The sequence below is a fragment of the Calonectris borealis genome, chromosome 1 (genome assembly GCF_964195595.1).
Source record: "Calonectris borealis chromosome 1, bCalBor7.hap1.2, whole genome shotgun sequence".
Taxonomy (NCBI): Eukaryota; Metazoa; Chordata; class Aves; order Procellariiformes; family Procellariidae; genus Calonectris; species Calonectris borealis.
The window spans coordinates 218,200,010-218,219,947 of record NC_134312.1 but is presented as its reverse complement, the minus strand read 5'-3'; the positions used below and the strand labels follow the sequence as shown (position 1 = coordinate 218,219,947).

General features: G+C 45.7%; 1 protein-coding gene across 3 annotated transcripts in view; it reads left to right on the top strand.

Annotated features, from left to right (window-relative positions):
- The window catches only part of GDPD5 (glycerophosphodiester phosphodiesterase domain containing 5), a 178,697-nt gene that overhangs the window by 51,784 nt on the left and 106,975 nt on the right, over window positions 1–19,938 (top strand). Inside the window, exons 1-2 of one of the 3 annotated variants that reach the window (XM_075140356.1) lie at window positions 7,976–8,554; window positions 12,582–12,756. In XM_075140356.1, the coding sequence (XP_074996457.1) occupies window positions 12,640–12,756 (117 nt within the window). In that variant the 5' untranslated portion in view covers window positions 7,976–8,554; window positions 12,582–12,639. Of the gene's footprint in view, window positions 1–7,975; window positions 8,555–10,967; window positions 12,025–12,581; window positions 12,757–19,938 lie in introns of those variants that run through there. The other 2 variants (XM_075140357.1, XM_075140355.1) reach the window with 2 other exon arrangements.

Genomic DNA, 19,938 nt, shown 5'->3' with positions numbered 1-19,938 from the left:
GAGCAGAAAGCTGTAGTGGAGGTGATGAAATGGAAACGGGCAATTGTGCGAGTCTGCCCTGACAACTCGTTGGAAGGGGATTATCTTATCACAGACTGGAACAGCTGTGGGGGGCAACGTGTTAAATTTGGAGTTGCTTTATGAGAAAGGCTTCCAGGATGTGCTGTAGCTGCTTGCTTGAAAAACCTGCATGTGCGTGTCATTCTGGAAGTTGAGGCTCCTGTAGGGGCTGGCACTTGGTAATTTGTTTGATCTTGGAGCCATTGGCTCGGATGGGAGGGGACCTCAGGAGGGCTCTACTCCATCTCACTCTGCTCAAAGCAGGGTCAACACTGAGCTCAGGCCAGGTTGCTCAGAGCTTTGCCTAGACAGGTCTTGAAAACCTCCAGGGATGGACCTTGTGCAACCTTTCAGAGATACCTCTAGCATTGAGAGCCTTCCTGAGTCAGAAGTGGTATCTTCGGGTTTGAGAGACCTGGTGCACACATCTGCCATGAACCTTTCAAAGTCTTTTCAGAGGTCATGTCACATCTAACATTCCCAGGCACGAGACAGCAACTCCCATCGTTTTTTCCTATCACATGCATTCATGCTTTTGTTTTTGCTGAAAACTTTGGCATTTCCCACCCCACGCCTATATTATGAAGATGAGTCAACAATCCTTCTGTATTCATCTCCTAATGCTGTGCTTGTTGAACTCTCCTGGGCTTCATCAGTTAGCTCGTGGCTTTTTAGAGTCCTCTATCCAAAAGTGAATACCTATAAGGCCTTTCCAGTGTCAGATGGTCTGTCTTGATTGCTCCAAATCAGCCCAGTTGCAATGAGAAGGAAAGAAAAAGTGCTAAAGCCAGAAGGTCTCCAAAATCAGTGAGACGGAGTTGACTTCTCCGAGTCTTTCACGTCACCAGATCCTGCTGACTATCTTCTTTTTTGATTACTTTGGCCACAGCACATGCAGTGTGTTTGTAGTGGGAAGGAGTTTGCTGTGTGATTAGAGTCTTATCAAATTAATTTATGCGCTCTTGGTGTAGGGAGCCAAAACAGTATCCGGTTTGTAGAACAAGGGAGCTACAGAGGAGCAGCTTACCGCTACGGAGCAGTGAATATTTGCTTTGGAAATGGAAGCAGAAATGACATCTTGGAAGATGAGGAGGGAGTAAGTCCTGTGCGTGCAGGTCTTGTTGCCGACGTGATCGGTGAGGGTGTTCCGGTGCTGCGCTGCACGTGTTGGCTGTGTGCGGAATGGGAGGCAAGGAGCAGCAAGTACGTGAGAGCAAGTTTGCTCCTTCGCTAACTTAGCTTCTCTGCTGCTTAAGAACATTTTTTGAAGAATGTTTCTTGCAGCTATATGGAAGGAATCAATCATAGGAAATAAAAGAGCTTGTAATCCATTTAACTAGGACTTTCCACCTCTCATTAAGCCAGAGACATTCACGCTTAATTCTCTGGATAGCAGTTGCACAGCAGACGTGCAGAGTATTGATTGTAAAATGAATCTTGCTGTTTTGTTCCTCCCCCCCTTACTGTTTCAATTAAAGTGCGTGCAGTGGGTGTGGAGGCATTTTGCTCATTCTCAGATGAGTGCTATTGGCAGTTCTCTTCTTTTCCTGCTGGCATGAACCAAATTTTCAGCAGTGCAGCAGGGAATGTGGCTTAGGGAAAGCAGATGACAAGCCCTCTACAGCAACGTGTTGGACAGGCTTCTGCTTTAGCTGCTAACACCTTCCAGAGAAGATTAAAACTGCCCCTCGGAGGGCCAGCTAATACAAATCACGTGTGATTACAACAAGCTCTTCAGGGGTGTGCGTAGGAAAGAGTAATCAGGGAGGGGGGAGAAAAGCTTGTGTGTAAAGGAAACTGCTTGTCAGGGTGTGCATGTTCAAAACCTGTTCTGTTTCCACTTAATTCCTCAGCAAAAACATATGCTGACAATGGATAAGGCTTGATGTAAACTTTTGTTTTGCAGCTTGGTGAAAATGGCAAAACACTCGAAGTCTGTGGAGAGGAAAAATATTATGTAATCTTCTTAATTTCTTAAATAGTTTTTAATTCCTTGTCTGTGCTTGAGCCCCTTCAGAGTTTTCTTCAACATCTAGCTGGGCTTTCCTAGGTCTTGTTGTCTTCTTCCACCTGATGGCTTTTCTTCTCTTCTCCCGCCTTGTCTGTCTCTGTGCTCAGGTTGAACATGGGGTGTCCTAGTCAAGACACAGCCTCCCTCCCATTCCAACTTCTCCCAGACCTGTTTGGAGCTTCCCTGCATGTCTCTGGTTTTTGTGGCTCAGATACCTCCTCTTCTGCCAAGATCAACAGCCATTCCTGGTGCTGTCTGGGTCCTTGTGTTGTCTCGCTCCAGCTTAACTACTGAGCTGTTATTTTGTTTGGTTTTTTTTTTTGTTTTTAACTGTTGAACTGCTGTGTTGTTGCGCTGGTCTGAATGTTTCTGGCTGTCCCAAGGTGACTCCACCAGGCACGGTGCCACGGCAGCGCTCACCGCTGCTCCAAAGTGATGTGCAGCCATGACCTTTAGTGTGACCTGCGTGTCTTCCTCCCTGGCAGAGCTGATGGTCCGAGACCAGACACGTACTGGAGTCGCTGTGCTTGGACGTGTCTGGGGAAGTCGGAGGCACCTGTGTGCGTTTAGGACTCTGCCTAGTAAAAACCCTCTGCACCCAGCCTATTTCTGTGGTTGGTGCTGGCTGTAACCCAGAGGTTTCCTCCCTGTGGTCTCTTTACCGGCAGCGGTGTAAACGGCTGGCTGTTGTAACACGGAAACTCCCCACTGCCTCCTGGATGCTGCCCTCCCTCTTCCCAAACACCACCGTCCCCGCTAGCTGGAATACCGCTTGAATGCAGGAAAACTTTAGCCAAGTGGCTGGCATCTCTTCTGGTTGAGCTGGCTAAGGGTTTCAGAGCCCTCGTTTTGAGCAGCGCTTGGATGTCCTCGTCACTCTTGCGATTTAACCCACCAGCACCTCCTGGTGCCCGACTGAACTCTTCAGTGTGTCAAGCCCATCCTTCCACAGGACAAAAGAGCACGCTGTGACCTCTTTTTATTTGGTCCTCCTGGATGCCACTGAGCAGCTCCTTCAAGGCAATACTGGCAGGGCCCTCTTGCGAAGTCTACTTGGCTTGTCCTTGGACAGAAAAACTGAAAAAATCTGCTAAAATCCACGGGTTTCCCGGCAGTTTCTAGCTTGGAAGTTAGCATGTGCTTACGGAGAGCTGGCTCGGTAGGGCTGGGGTGTGCTCGCTCTCAGTGCAGCAGCTGGGCTGCTGTAGCTTTTCACGTAAAACCGTTTGCATTTCTAAACATGGTCAGTGACCCTGACGCAACACTGAGACTCGTAGCTTTTCTCAGCTAGAAAGCGCTATATAAAGGAAATTCGCTTATAGGGCTAACTAACCCCTTGGCATGGGAATTCAGGATGTTGCTGTTACTGTCTTTATCAATCTTTCTTCTACTCTTTTTTTTTTTTTTTTCTTGGGGAACTCCCTTTCAGCTTTGCTTCCAACTGAATTCATCATTATCCATTACCGTAACATAAATCTTTCTGTGCCTGAACACGAGCCTATCTTGCCTGACTTTTGCTGGCCTTTCTTGTCAAGCACAGGAGACATCCTCTTATGGGCACCCCAACTTGGGCCTCCCCTATGACATAGACTCAGAGAGGTGGAAGCAGACACAGCCACTGGCTACCCTAAGGGTGGGATCAGCTCTATCCGTGTCACTTAATGCGTTTTTCTAGCTTGTTTGGGTACTTCTGACTCCCCCCAACCTTCTGTCTCTGCAGCAGCTAATAGTTGACTTTCTCTGTCAGGAAGAATGGGGTTTTACACCTCTTGGGCTGCTTAGAACTTCTCTTTGCTACTTCTGAAAGCCAAGAATCTCATGAGACTTGCAGAAGTGAGCAATTAATGAGTTGTTGCCCATCTCTCCACCAGTCCCCAAAAGATCAAACTCTCTTCATACTTGTGTTGCCTCTTTGGCAGAGGGGACAAAAGTATCCCGTGTTTCCTTTTAATTAAAAGTCCTGATGTCCCATCTGTGTTTTGCTGAGCCTGCTTCTTCAGTAACTTCAGAACCTGTTTGGCTTCACCTGATTTATTTTAGATTTTGTTTTTATTTATTTACTGTTAAGAATAGCGGAGGTGTGGGAGATAGGGCTCACAGGGCTTGTTAAAAATAAGGAGTAGCATAGAGGAGATGAGCCAAACAAGGCAAAAGGGAAGCTGTGTTTTGAGGTCTCTCTTGGTGAACCACAGAGGTTTATTGCACAGGCGCTATCCCCACAGCAGGAGAAGCTTTGAGCAGAGTTTGTGTTTTGGCCACTCGGATCTAACCATGAAGCAGAGGCTTGGGAGGATAGTCTCTGCTGCATTAGTTTCTAACAGCTGTTGTGCTTTAGAAGATCAACGCTTAAACTCCAAAGCAAGCTACGTGTATTCTCTTTGGACTTTTCCAACTAGGGAAGCCTGGGAGATGTTGGACATATCTTACTTATCACCTGTTCTTTCATAGTCTGTAGTGACTTTGGTCTCCTTTGTGCAGAAATCTTCGGTCTACATTACTTCTTGTTTCTCTGATTCTGGAGATATGGCAAGACAGCATCCCGGGTAAATGTGTTGAGTGTCCTCACCACTTTTCTGTCTATGTCCAACTTTCTGTTGGTTTTCTAATTTCTGAGCAAGCAGGAGAACTCTTGAACTTGTTGCACTGGTTTCCAGTGAAGTGTCACTTAGAAACCAGGCATGCACAGCTCATGGGGCTCCTTGCATGTATTTGTCAACTCTCATCTGCTATCAGCTAGGTCTCCATTTCTGAATATCTCTCCAAGAAGAATCTGAACTGACCACGAACTGGATTGTTTGTGCCTTGTCCATCCCTAGTGGTCTTTGCCAAGACAAAGAAAGTAGCTTGATCTTTGTCTTCGACATCATAGCTGGCACCTGGGGTTATTGCAGAACCTTATTTCTGCTGTCTTTTGAGGATGTACAGATGTGAACTGCTATTTAGGTAGAAATTGAACTAATCGGGGAATTCTCTTCCTGAGACCAAGTTTGCCACATGCTGTGATTCATCTCTTGGAGGGCATGCTTGTAAGGCAGGGCTCTGCCGTGACGTTCCAGTGCAGGTACCACCTGAAGTCGGGCAATGTGTGACCACCACCACTGCCATCACAGACAAAAATGCAGTCCTGCTAATATTAGAAAGATCTGTGTAACTGGTTTTGGTTGCTTCCCAGCTTGGGAGGGAGGAGAGAACAGGTCATCTTAACAGCTTTGACTATAGGAGATCCTGGGTTTTCAGAGCCACGCCGAGGCCTTCACTTGCAAGGTTTTCTTGCAAAGGCTCAAGCTTCTGCAGAAAGCTCTGCAAGAAGTTTGTACAGGTTTTTCCCGTGTCCTGTTCCGCTTCTTCAACCCTTTTTAAAATGCTAGGCACCCAATATGCCCTTAGTTTGTGGAAAACGTTAAGAAGCTAGATTGCAGAGGGCGTGAGTATGTGCTGTGCTTATTTATTTAGTGAGATTAAAGTCTAAGTTTTTCTTTTGTAATCCCTTTGAAGTGTTTATCTTTTGAAGTCTGAATTCTCATTAACTGGAAGTGTACAACCCCCAAACTACATGCTGCCCTAGTTTCAAAGCGTCAATTTAAAAAAAAAAAAATAAAAAATTAAGAACAATAAACAACAGGTCAGACGGGGCTACACGTCAGCCAGATCCTGACTATTTGGGTCATCGTTTGCCACTTTGTGAATCAAAGTGGCTCTGCAGGCTGTTGCCCTGGATTAGGATGTAGTCGTAGGGCTTTGGCATCACCAGGCATCAGGGAGACACCTCTGAACACCTTCAGACTTCTCTGATAGATGAAGACAAGGCCTGTAGACCTCTCTTTCAATATTTTTTTTTCCTTACTTTTTTCCCCCCTTATTTTCTGTCATTGGGGCAGCAGCATTTGGCTTTTAGGGCAAGGGTGTCTTGCCAATGTGTGCTTTCCTGCCTCAATTCTCAACCGAAAGACTCCACTTACATGCACAAATGCACATGCAGATGGCAAGGAACACTTTGCTTCACGTTATCTTGTTGTTGTTGTTTGCCAGGGAAAAACTTTAGATGGTAACTGGCATTTTAATGCATCTGCTGCTTTTATTTGTGCAGGGACTCTTCAGTGTTATCTATATAAAACTGAATGTTTGTAGCCTGGGAGAAATGGGTGGGAGAGCTCTAACCCAAGCCAAATTGCAGAGCAGGGCATAAACAATGTATTGGAAAGAATAACCCCACTGGGTCATCAAGAGGTCTTCAGCAATCAGGGAGGTCACCACAGCCGTTACTTGGGCACCTTCCACCACTGAAATGCATCATCTCAGCAGTTGAGGCTGTTTATGGCTTGGGGGTGTTCTCTTACTATTCCTGCCTTGAAATTAAATCTTGATCTTGCAAGTTGAGATGTTCTGGGCCTGGGCCAACAAAATGTGGAAAGTACTGCTCAGTGTGTGTGTGCATATAGATTTCCTCCTGTGGGAACGGCTGTAGCAAACATCCCTCTGTAAGAGTTGTTCTGTTATTAAACAGATGGGGATATTGTCCCTCTTCCATTTCCATCTTCCACGTCAGGGAAAGTGAAATTGCATTACTTTGGTTTGGATGGGTTCAGTATATTAAAGAAAAAATTGCGATGAAAACCACGGTTTCACAGTCTCTGAAAGTCACAAGAACTTAGATCAGTTCCTTCTAACGCTTTAAATCATTTCAGTCCTGGCTGGGCAATAGAAGGGATTTCTTTTTCGCGCATAGAACTGGAGGGTTTGCTCTGGAAGAGCTTAACTTCTTTGTTTAGAAAGTAATTAAGGAAAATCAGGATTTTCCAGTATAATTAGGGAAACAATTGACAAGAAGGCTTACAAGAATATCAATAGGGATAATTGGTTATCAGTGATGTTCTCACCTAATCTGTATAGGTAATTATTTGCTTGAGAAGGTTTTTAGCGTAACGAGCTTGATAGCAATTTTAATAAGAGATGGAGATACTGAAATTATACAGAGGTTCTTGATAAACAGTGATCCCATGATTCACCAATGAAACGAAAAACACTTCTTTCAATGTGGAAATTGGTAGAATCTGTCAAAGCTCTTTTACAATGGAGTAGCTAAAAAAACCCAACACTCAAACAGCCTTGGATTCTATATTTTCTCCATTTATTTGCATTGCAAGTGGGGCAAGTTTCCTTGGGTCTGATTTTTGAGAGATCGCACCTTGTGTGCTTGGGCCCTGCTCGGCTTTTGAGTGTCCTGCTGCTGCGATGGCCTTTTGGCCTCTCCAGATACGGAGGGAGCACGTGGAGGTATGGCTGTGACGGTGATGGCATTTCTCTGCTGTCCCCCGCGCTCTCCAAACAAACCTGCCTCTCTGAAACCATGGGAGCCTCCTCATGGAAAGCCTACGCTTTCCATTTGCTGGGTCTTTCCAGCCACATCCTGATGGACGGAGATGTTGTAGAAGACCACGGATGTCCTCCTCTCCCGAAGTGCTTGGGTTTGCACACTCCAGCATCTCCTTAGACTTTGGGATTCATAAGCGTGCATCAAAGCATCCTTGGCTATGTTTTGGTTCTTTCTTGGATGTGCTGATCCAATTTAGGAGCCCTTGGCAGGCTCAAGCAAGAAGTCATGTGCTTATCGTACTGAACGAGCCTAGGGTATTTGGAAGAAGGCTGGAGGTAGCAGGTCAGGGTAAGGCAGGCAGGAACCCATGGCTCTTATCTCTCCTCCCAGCTCCCCCAAGCCACCCTGACCAAACCACGCGGTATTCAGAGTAGTGCTGTTGGTAGTGTCGCTGGATGTGAAGTAAGCTGCTTGTCTCTGGGATATTAAAAGATTTGTCCCAAGATGCTGAATGAGATCAGTGTGACCTGCGTGAAGCTGAGTTGATAGAAAAAAAAACTTGAAGGGGGGTTAGAGGGGAGGGCTTGGACTGTACCAAGCCTTGTGAAAGGGTTAGATGCTATTAAACCTGCTGTTCCATGGCTTCATTCACATTATTTACTCAGGGCACTTCAGGACTCTTGCTGTTGCTTTTCCCTTCGCTAAAATGATAGCATTGAGATGGTTTAACAATTGGTCCTGATTGCTCTGTTCCCTCTCCGCTCCAGGCTTCTGAGTATTGCTGTAAGGCTACAGGGACGGAGGAGTTAACTCAGAGAGACAAAAATTCAACTTTTTAGGCCAGATCTCCCCAGAGAGCTTCCCTTTTAAATTTGCAACTTCGATTCTCTTGCCTTTTTTTTTTTTTTCTTCTTTCTCTGAAGCTGTTTGGAAAGGAATAATGTGTCACAGGCTGTAACGGATACCCACAGTCCAGTATCTCAGGAATGCAATGTGTGCTAATTAGGCATCCTGGAGCCTTCAGAAAATGCTCCCGCTGTATCTGCAGATGGACTCTACCCTGCTCTTCCTTTTTGGGCAAGCTGGCTGGCTGGCAGAGTTATTCAGCTTTAAGAAGTTTGTAGCCATTGGCAGATGATGCATCTTTAAAGTCAAGGTCGATTGCTTATGTGGGTTTGTGTTTTCTATTTTATTTTTTTTTTTCCCCTCTTCTGGTGCACGTTGCTGAATTTGAATAATTAATGTGTGTTGTCTTGCTTCCTGTTTTCATTTCTGTATGTAACGCTAACCAGCAGAGGTTTGAATCATTCATAGCCTGCTTTCCCCACCTCAAAGCTGTAGATGTCATGGGAACAGTGATTGTAAGGTACGGACTTTCTGCTTCTCTCCACTAAATCCATTTCTGGAAGCAGGAGAAGTAAGTATTCAGTCCATGATCTTGGCCAAGCAAGGATCTCCATGCAGATGGTATCAGTGTGGTTTCTCTCGAACTGTATCTTGCTTGCTGTGCTTCAGTCTCTTCCTGCATTTCTTGTTACTACTCGGGTGTCTGCGTGTGTGGTGGGGAGGATGGGTGCTGTGTTTTTGTGTGTTCCTTTCTGTTGTGGGCTTTTGTGCATCTGTTCGTGACATTCATGGAGAAGAGGGAATGACTTTAGGCTTGTAGGTTGTGCCTCATGCAATTCAACTGCGTTTAGGAATGGCTTTTTTTTGAAACTCGTGGGATTTCTTCCCTTTGTGGTTCTCCTGACTGCTTTTACGGAGAGCAGCCTGAATTTATGGGCTCCCATAGCATCTGCCTGTGCTGGGGTTCAGCGAGAGGAACCGGGGTGGGAGCTTCACTTGGTGGCTTATGGAGCCTTTTCAGCTGTATTTTCCCTTGCTTGTAATTTTTATCCTCTTGGTTGTTTTTAGTGGATTCTGCTGATCTTAAAACCTTCCAGCAGTGCCTTCTAGTGATGGTGTTGGTGGACAGATGTGCTTTTGGCTTGCCCTTTTGTACTGAAAACACTTACGTCCCTCCTGAACTCTGCCAGGAGATCGGGACGTGCTGGATTAGATGCTGCTGTGGGAGGTTGGTAGATGCTCTTCAGAACGGGGCAATAAACTCAAAGCTTTCGCATCTACCCTGGCTGTTGGTGTTCCTGGTAGGATTTTTCTTCAGGGAGAAGGGTTGATTGCTGGTGCCTCTCCATCTCTGAAGTGCACTCATACTTTACGGAAGCAATGCTGTTTGAAAAGGCTTTTTGGTGCCTCCGGAATCTCTGGAGTGCAGCAAAGTTCATGCCTTGAACTGATAGCCTTGGATACGCAGTCACAGGAGGGATGTTTGTATCTTGAACAGGTTGAATCGGGGATCCTGGTGATAGCCCTGAGATGAGAACTCTTAAGTACCTGCTAACTTGTGCTTGCCCAAACTCACCCTGTTCCCTTCCCAGCCTTATCGGTTGCCTCCTGTGAGTTGTGCTGTGAAGTTTCAGCTAGGGACTTAATAAGTGCTTGAGCTTCAACTTTTTTAATGGAATGACGGATCCATAACACGAGTTATTTCTGAAGCCTCTGCTGCTAGGCTCCTGCCATGTCAGATGAATTGGATTTCTCTTTGAAAAGTCAGGGTTTGCCAGCTTTGACGCCCTGCATGCGTGTGGCTGGTGTACAGCACCACTTCTCCGGGTGTCTGGGCTGGAGAACAGCTCGGGGCTTCCCAGAAGAGTGGAGTGATGAAATGCTTGAGTGTACCACGTGTGTTTGAGTTTGCAATGCAATTCTTGTAAGTTAGCAAATAAAATACGTGGTCAAAGGTTTTATAGATAGAGGTGGTCTGTCTGCCCTCTCGCCTTGCATGACTAAAGCAGGAAGAGGTGGAAATCAGGAGAGATGCTGTCCTTTGGAGATTAACGTGTGAAGGATTTCTTGTAACGACTGTAGCCGGCTAGGTTTTCAGGACGGTAATGTGGGGCTTGGCAGTGGAGATGTTAATAGGCTGGGCGTAACTTTTACATCCTGCCTATGTCCCACAACATCTTGTACATCACTTGCTGCTTCTGCTCTTCAGGGCAGAGATTATGGCTTTGTCCAAGACCCTTAAATAGCATCTAATGTTGCATGTCCTCAGTGTTTCTGTCCTATTCTAACTGACAGTTGTTTCTGCCCGCAGTGTGCTGCCGGCGTGTGGGGGAGGCAGACTGGGAAACTCATTTTGTAGGGACGAGCTTGATGCAGACAAGATAGGAGGCAACTTGTGCAGTGACTAATGCTGAGCTTTATAAATAGCATGAGGAAGGATGAAATGCAGGCAGGGAGGTGACCTCAAGCACGAGGCCATGGAGGTGGTACAGCAGCGCTTAGGGGCAGACGAGCTGGGAGAGCATGGGGTGACATGATCGGCAAATAGCTCTCGTTTCAGACTGGATGTGTTTGTGCCTCTGTCCTGCATGTCCTCCCTGAGGGGATGAACAAAAAAACCACGTGGGGATCCGGGCCAGCTACGAACTGATCTGCAAGTCCTGCACATCTCATGTCCTCTGCCTGGGTCAATGCCTCAAGCCCAGAGCATTGCAGAGAGGGTTGCTGAAAGGACAAAGCTATGTTTTGTGTGTCTGTGTAAGAGGAAGGCAGAGGAACTATGGGTTGTGGGCTCTGGAGACAGCATGGTAACGGTCTGGTGGGCTTTGAAACCACAGCAATCAGCTTGCAAGATCTGCCTGCCTCCTGGATGCCGAGTCCCGATTAGAGAAAGCCAGGACAGGGCTGTCCTAGGCTGTCAGCGTGAACCACAGAGTGTAAATGGACACAAAGAAAGACAGAAGCTGGAAGGGTTGAGCTGTCTGCGTCCTCGTTGACATTTCTAGACTCCGCCACAGTGTTTGCAACACCTGCAGCATCCCCTTACGCATCGGCTATAATGAAAAATACAGTCAGCTCCATTCTTGGAGGCTTCCTTCCATGGGACGTGGCAATGAAAGGCTCTTAGGTGGCTGGTTATCTCCTGAAGCCCTGTCACGCTTTGCTCATGCCAGTGAGGATGTTGCAACTCATAGCTGTCGTAGCTTTTTGCAAGACCCGGGCACTGGGGATCCTGTGTATAAAGAAATGAAGCGTTTCCCCTAGAGAGGGTGCGATTTCCTTACTGCCCACGTACCGTGCACGCTCTGGAAAGGTAGCCAAGCCCTTTGCAAGCTCAACTGCTGCCGAGCATCACTCGTAGCGCGCTGACTATCCACGCAACAGCTCTGTGTGGGGCTGTGGGTGTACACCAGTGGAAAACCCCTGGTGGGAGTAAAGTACAGCTGAGAGCAGCGTGATGCCACCAGACTGGCAAATATTTGCATTGAGGTTCCCATCCCTGAACGCTGATTCTATGAATTAGTAAGAGTGTACGATTACTTGGTCTGTTCTTGATACGAATCTCACCAGAGACAAAAGTGAGCATCTAAATATATTTAAAAAAAAAAAGCCCTGTGACGCACAAAGCATGTAAGCGATGGAGCAGAGTACTTTCCCTCGAAACGGTGATGTTCCTACGCATGGCAAGTAGAGCAGTTGCATCGGAGTCAGCCTGGTCCTCTGGGAGTGGATGCTGTTTGGTGGAGAGGGGGTCTTTGTCCTGGGTGAAGGCTGCAACCAGCTCTGCATCCCTGTGAGTGCTCGTTGGAGATGCGTGTGCAGGGAGAGGGTAATATCTGCCTCTTCCAGCATGCACAGAAACGTTAGCTCCTCGTCTGGGACTGTTTTGCAGGCTCCATGGGATGCTCAAGATAAACTGATTTAGCTTGGCTGGGTTTCAGCTTTGCAGAGGTCTCTGAATCAATTTTAAGGTTGTGCTTGCGGAGGGTATGGTTCTTTACATTTCAATATAAAAATACAATCATCTGGGCTCCAAATAATCTGTCTACTGCTCTTGTCCTTGTGTGGCTTTTCTTACTGATAACTCCTATGAATACATTTGCTTTTAGTGGTGTGGGAGAAACTGCACAAGGAAATAAAACTTGCAAACTAATTAAGCTTCTTGGTCTTGTTGAGTAACAAGCCAGAGATGTTGGCAGGGCTGGGAATAGATCTGATTATCATTCCTACTCTCTTAATAGCCAGAGGACATGGTTAATTATTAAATGGCTTGTTAATGTATTGAAATATTGCTTGGCATTTTTAATTTCCTTCCCCCCCCCCCTCTCTTCTTTTCTCCTTTTGCTGAAGGGCGCTCCCAGGACCTGATGGATTTCTGATACCTCGCTCCTGAGGGGCTGGAAGGAGCATGGTTAAACACCAACCGCTGCAGTACTACGAGCCGCAGCTATGTTTGTCCTGTCTGACGGGGATCTACGGCTGCCGCTGGAAACGGTACCAGCGGTCACATGATGACACCACCAAGGTGGGTAGTTGACCGCGTTGCTCTTCCCGGTGACGATGGATTGCGGATGGGTGTGGGTCTTGGTTGAAAGTGTTGGATATTTGATTTTTTTGTTGTTGTTGTTGGTTTGGATAGACCATGGAAACCACTGGCACCATGGCTTGGAGGTCTGTGAGAAGTCCTCACCATGTGGTTGACATATCATGGTCATGGTGCTCAAAGGGATTGAGTGGTACGGGTTTGGCCAAATCTGTCTGTATTTTCCTTTTGGTACGGGGGGAGACTTCTGTTTTGCTCCTTGCTCTGTGTCTTATTGTGTGCTTGTGTTTCTTTGACTGAATATGTAGGAACTGCACTTCTGTGTAGTCTCTAGCTTCTGTGCCTGTCGAAGTAAGTTCGTAGGTAGGGAAAGGCAGCAGGAGGTGAGAAGTAGCTGGGGATAAATAGGGGAGCTGTTAGAGGTGACTTTCCCTCCCCTGGATAAATGCAGTTTTTAAGAGCTCTGGCAGAGGGAATCCAGGCAGTGGGGCTGGACTCGCGCCTTCCCTGTCGTTTGGGGCTGTGAGGTGGGGTCTCATGAGACCTGATGTGTTTATAGGAAGAAATGTGAAAAAACTGCTGTCAAAGCTGCCCCATTGCGTTGTCCGGGTAATGGCTGTGGTGTATTACTGTTCTTCTGTGCTCTCCTCTTGCCTGGGTGTTTTTTTTTTTTTTTACTGTGCTTACTACTTAAAGAAATAAAAAAACACAAAACAAAACTTAAATCTCGTTTCTCCTGGCAGCGATCCCAGGAGATTCTTTTGCTGCTTTTTGAGGGCTTAGTTTTGCTCTGGTGACAGCTGCTCTGTTTTGTTTTTAAGTCTATAACCAGGGATCTTCCTGGCTGTGGAGTGCTTTTCCTCTGGAAAAGAGGCTCTTAAGGAGAAAACACTTCTAGGTGGCAGATCCCGTGCCAAAAATGCTCCTGGTTCTGAATTGCATTGATTGTTGGTGGTGCAGCTTGGCCGGAGCTCCCAAGTGAATTGAAAAGTCATGGCTTGCGTTTGTGCAGCGTAAAACAAATTTCCTTTTGCAAAGTAGAAATGTTTGTGCTGTTTTTCCTCCTCTTTCAGTCTGGCCAGCTTAGTCTGAGTGACTGCTTCTGGGCCAGCAGAAGTTTCCTTTGAGCAAATACCCGGGCACATCCGTAGCAGAGGGTGTAGTTGGGTTTCTAAGACTTTGTCAGGAAAACAGTGGGATGTAATGTCTTGGCATGTGTGCGTGTACTAAATTAAATACTCAAAATGCCTTATTCTGTATGCCTTATGAACTAGAACTTTATGCTTCTTAGCTAAAAATCCATAGAAAAATTGCCATTGACTTAATTTTTTCAGTGAAAGCTGGCTCTGCTTGCACTGATTTATTTTACCAAAAAAAATCAGTGGCAGTTTTCCAATTCTACTTGGAATTTCAATTGTTGTTCTAGTGCTAGGAAGGAATTTGTTGTGTTTAAAGGTACCTGAGCTAGGCCTGAAAATACGTCCACTCTCTGAGTCGGTCTTATTAAGGTCTATAGGGGGCCTCGACTTCCACTTTGTTGAATGCTGAAATGGAGAAAACTTAGCTATTGCAGGAGCAAGAGAAGAAAGTCTAAAATTAGCTACAGGCTATGCAAAACCAAGGTGTGAAGAATCTGTTCCCATCTTGTTGTCAAGAAACTGCCTTGCAAGTGTTAGGAATGAGAGATTGTAGCACTGTATTTGGAGGAAAAAGTGCAAATGAAGGCTAATTGTCCTCTGTTGGACAGGTCTATTTGCATGTGCTTGAATACTGCAGAGAATGGGTGGGAACTCCAGGCTATGTGTAAGAGGAGTGAGAAACCTCTCTTTTTTTTTTTTTAGTTGCAAATAGTTGGCTGTTTGAGCAAGCAGGTAATTTCTACGGGCAGCAAACCAGTATTAGCATCTCTCCACCTCTCTCGATCGGGTGGGAGAGCGTTTCATGGTATCACTCAAATTCAGGACCGCTTGTACTGCAAACTCCAATCTCTGCAGTTGAGTGAAGCTCTGAAGCAGGGATGGACTTACTCCAAAATACAGGGTTCTCCCAGCATTGGGGTTTAGTCATCTCTGGTCTGCGTGAGAGGACTTTCGGGATGGGTGGGAAAACTTGCCAAGATCCCAAGGTATTGGATGGGGATAGGAAGTTTTACATATGCCGATTGTCTCCAGCTGATATATATCCAGCCACAATATTTAGGTGTATCTGTAAGGGATTAGCCAGGAGAATACGTACCATAACTTGGGTGCCTATGTGCTTTGCACAAAGGCAGTGGCATATTGATGATAATACTTATTGTATTGCCCTGTATCTGACCCTATAGTAACTCGGCCACTGCAAGCCCAGAGTAGAGGCAATTGGAGTATAATATATGTTTTCCTGAGCATGGTTTCTATAAAAAGGGGTATGGCATGCTTGAGAGGTCTCAAGTCTTGCAAAACTCTAGAGCTACCTGAGAAGGAAGGAATAGGGTATGGACATGTTATGTTTATACTCTGTAATTATCAGAAAGCAAGGCACGTATTCAAAGAGCCACTTTTTTTTTAGTGTAGGCTACCGCATGGTTATCTGCTTTCTTTTTAAAAGATCAAACTTTCTAGAATAAAAGGCCTTCACCTAAATTTGGGTTACGACTCAACCTCCTTGAAATCTTCTGCTGATGACTGTGAATGTTTGTTTTCTGAATTGTGCTGCAGCTCAACAGCCAGAGTTTTAATGATTCGTCTCCTTTTCCCCCAAATGTATGCAGATCAGGCTTTCTACTACACATTAAAAATTTACATGAAAATGAGAATTTTAATTGTAAGCTTGAGTTCTAAGTTTTTTGGGAGACTGCTTGTTAGAATCGTAATTATCTCTTGCTTTCCTCTGACCTTTTGAGAACGGAAGAGGGGGGCTGAAGGCACCCAACCTGCACACTTGCTCTCCTTTTTAAATTTTGAACAGCTGCAAAATTCCTTTTTCTATTGTGCGCCTTCAGCTTTAATGGTAAGATCTTTTCTCACCTTTTTTAAAAAATTTTTAATGTTTTTTTAATGAAAGGCATATAAAAGAGAAGAAATAGTCTTGCTGAGATTCAGACCATTATAATCTCTGTAGTTGGTGTGAGGAAGCAATTTCTGATCTAACCACAGCTTGTTCATCAGGTATTCAACCGAGGAAGTTCTTATGAAATCAGTGCATCATCTTAACAGGGCTCTCTCGCCCTGAACACAGAAACTGTGGGTGAATAAGCTTTGCCCTGTAGTTACCATATGTGCTTTTAAAGATCTGAAGTTCAGATGGCAGCTTCCAAGGTAGCTCCCAGATACCCTTGATGGATTGCCAGCAATTAAACACAGAGAGAGCGGTCCTGCTAATTGCAGTGTATGAACACAATGCTCTGCACAGCTTCACCTGAAATGAACTGCTGCTGGGTGTTACACCACCAGAATAGCTCTTGCTCCCGGGGTAGAGTCCAGGGCTGGTTGCGGCATCTTTTAAAATCCATCCAGAGATGTTGCAGGATCAGTATCCACGTGGGAGATGTTGATGGGTTGCATTGTATAAACATGAAGTTAAATCTATCAGGTTTTGTTCAGGTTTTTTTATTGCTTCCAAAATCATGTTGTCTGTACACAGTAAATACCACACCTGGGAAATCGTCCTAGGTGGGAGTGGGGAAAGAGATACTCTGCAGAAAAAAATTGCAATGATAATTTTCTTATCTATCCAACAAACAGAAGAAGCCACTTTTATTGGCTGGGTGTGGGTTTTTTTTTTCCATTACTGTGTATTGAAAAATCTTGGGATCTTTATTTTATTTATCTTACTTAATTCCCTGTCAAATAGGATGAAATACTATCACCATTTGCAAAGGGCTTTGGCTTCTCTGCTTAGCAGCAGGCACGGCTGATACTGTACTTCCCAACCATGAACCCTTCTGAGATAGAAGTTGAAGCAGACAAAATGTGACCGGGAACTCTTCTTGTCTCCCTCATTTCCCTTGGAAGCTTCCCGTGTTTACAAAACTATCTTTTCCTCCAGAAAATTGCCAAGAATAGGTGCCTGGTTTGGTTGCATACAGTAGGAAGGGCCATCATCACCTGGGAATGAACCCAAAATTGGCAGCTTTGGATCCCAGGTGACTGAAATTGCAAGGTTCCTGTGACTTTCTGCTCTTCAATGTCATCTACAACATTTAAATGGAGGTCTCTTCATGAACTTTGTGAATGGTGTGCTTCATGGTACTTGTACAATCTCTTTTCTTCCTCCCATTTGTCTTAAAAACACCCCTGAGATGTTCTGAGTGGAAGGAGCAGTATTAGTGATGAATCCTCGTACATACAGAAGTCCCACTGCTGAGTGCTCTAATCCCACAGGTGTTAACCTGAGCATCTAATAAACCAAACCCTTGTTGAGAACCTGGGAAGATGGTGAAACTGGAGCTAATGAGATGCACATCCAAGCTCAGGAGGGGATTTCTTTGAAAGCTTTGGGGGTGGTCAGGACTGATGGTCAATGAAACATGTGTTTGCAGGGTTGGATTTTGGATATAACATTAATGTTTTGTTATCCTTAAAAACACTTGTTCAGAATCCAGCTTAAAAAAATCCCTCTTACCATTTTTCGGTGTGGCTTTGTAGGGCTGATGCATATATGAACGTAGCCTGTTTAAAGCCCCTGTGCCTCCCAGAAACTTCATATTGTTAAAGCTTGTTTTTGCACATCCAAGGCATTGCCCCCTTCTTTTCTCAGATCCCCATGAGTTGCTGATGGGAGCAGCACAGGGACCCGGTCCAAGACCTGGAGAAGCTGGTTGCTTGTGCCCACCAGCTTCTAGTGTTGGGAGAGCTCCTGCAGCCCTTGCTTCCAGCACTGCTGTTGGGTGGCATTTCCCCACTGCTGTGTTTAGGCTCTGTTTCTATGTGCCAGCAAGCATCCTTGGTTTTTTTTGTTGTCCCCTCCCTGAACATGTGTCCTTGCAGGTCTTCTTTTCCCCACCTGGTACGTGGCTCCCCTGGTTCTATCAATACCTGCTGCAACCTTTCCCTTTCTGCCTTCATCCTCTTCTGACACTAATATTCAGTAGTTGTAGCAGAGATGTTTCCTCATTGCTGTTGGTTTGTAGGCTTGCTGCTCCCATCAGTGAAGAGCTGTCAAGCCTGGAACAATGCCTTGTAGTCAGCTCTTCTGAACCCAGCAGCAGATGCTCCATAGTTCGTGGAGTTCAGGAGCTGCCATGTTATGCGCCGATGGATCACAGTTTGGTACCTGATGAATGAAAGGACAGCACTAGCTAGATATTCCAGCCTCCTTGGAAGCACCTTGGGCCAGGAGTTGTTGCTTCATTCACCATCCCTCTTGACAAACAGGCTTTTAGACCTCGGCTGGGGAAAATACTGAGAAGTGTTATGAACACCTTCCTGCGGCTGCTCTGATTTAGTGCCATAAAAACTTAATAGGGCTCGGCAGAGAGCCTCAGCCTTCCTGACCTGAGGCCTCTGCAGCAGACGGGCACGTTGAAGTGGGAGGGAACTGAGAATTTCCCAAGCCAACCAGTTCTTGCTCAGCACTCTCCAGGTACCTCCCTTTCCTCCCCAGTATAATGTTCCAGTGTTAATAAATGGAATTGCTAATATTCAGACAAAACGCCAAAGCCTGTAATCAACACAACCTCCTAGATTTAGTGTGTGAAGTGGCATAAATCTCTCTGCCAGCTTGGTTCTTGTTTTCTCTGTAACTGAGGTAAACTGAGGCACAGAAGTCAAGCTGTCGTGAGATGACTTGGTGGTGGCCATCACTGGATTTTGAATCCCAGGAATCATCCTAACACAAATCCCAGGAATCATCCTAACACGGACACTTCTCCCCACTACCCATTTAGGGGCTTCCTGATGGCACCGGCTGTTGTCCGTTGGTTTGGAGGTGAGGAGCCGGGGACAGTATCTCGTGTGACACTGTGGCCGATGCCACCAGGTATCACAGCTAACCTGGTGGGTCGCAGTTATGTCCTCTGCAGCTTTAATTTGTCTGCTTGCAAATTCAGGCTCTGGGTAATATTATAAGTGGCCCCTGAGCAGGGCTGACCTTTTTGGTCATTGTGATTGATTAGCTCATATGGCAATGGCTTACAGAATTTCTAATTCTTTGTCGTTACTACTTTATTCAGAAACTTTGAAGTGATCCATGCGCGAGCTCCCTGTGATAAACAGCCCGGCCCCCCTCGGATACACAAAGGTGCCTTGTGACTTTTCCAGCATTACGGGCCTCCGGGGTTTTATTCAGTTTGTGGCATTTCCTTGTTATAGCTGCCAGATGTGCTCCCTCCAACTGTTTTTTCTTTGTGTTGTACTAATTATCTTGGGTGAAAAATTACGTTGCTGGAGCCCATCATCCCTCCTTCCTCCTGTTTGCTCTTGGACCTTTTCAGATATAGCAGATGCTGCTTCTCCTGTCCTCCTTGAAGCCACTGTGTGCATCGTCTTGCCTTAAAGTGTAATTGGGGAAGGTGAGCTCAGTATTATTAAATGTCAATAGATTGTTTGCATAACTAAACCCACTTAAGATGCACCAGAAAGTCCCGAAGTGGCCGGTGAAGCTCTAAAACCACAGAAGAGCAAACCAAAAGAAGATTGTAGGGATGGACCTTACCACCCCCAGTTCTCATCCTGGGTTGCAGTGAAAACCAACCTTGAATTAACAGCTTAAAACGGGGCTGAATAATTAGTGTGTGTCTGTGGTCTGTGTAGGCAAGTAGATCTAAGGACTGATGGCCAAGTGCTGCCTGTGCAGGAAAAAGAGGCTTTGGGCTGTTGAGGAGGGATGGGGGAAGAAAGATGGGAGCAAAACCTTAGAGTTAGGGAAGGATATAGGGATAAAAGGGACCTTTAAAGATCCCCAGACAAGCCAGGATGAAACTGGAGACTTGTCCTGTTTCTGATATTCAAGAAATCTCCATGTTTCTTTTGTCTTTACTCCAGCAGCAGCTGCCTGAGGAGATGGCTCTTGGTGGTTGTTTTTTTTTGTTTTTTTTTTTTTTTTTTTCCTTTATCTTTGGTTTCCAGACAGAAGTCTAGGCTGCCTGTGCTTCCCAGGAAATCCATTACATGTTATCAGAGGGTCTAGCCAAGCCTTTCCTAGAAAGTATTCGGAAAGCGATGACTTCAAGCTTGCTGTGCTCAG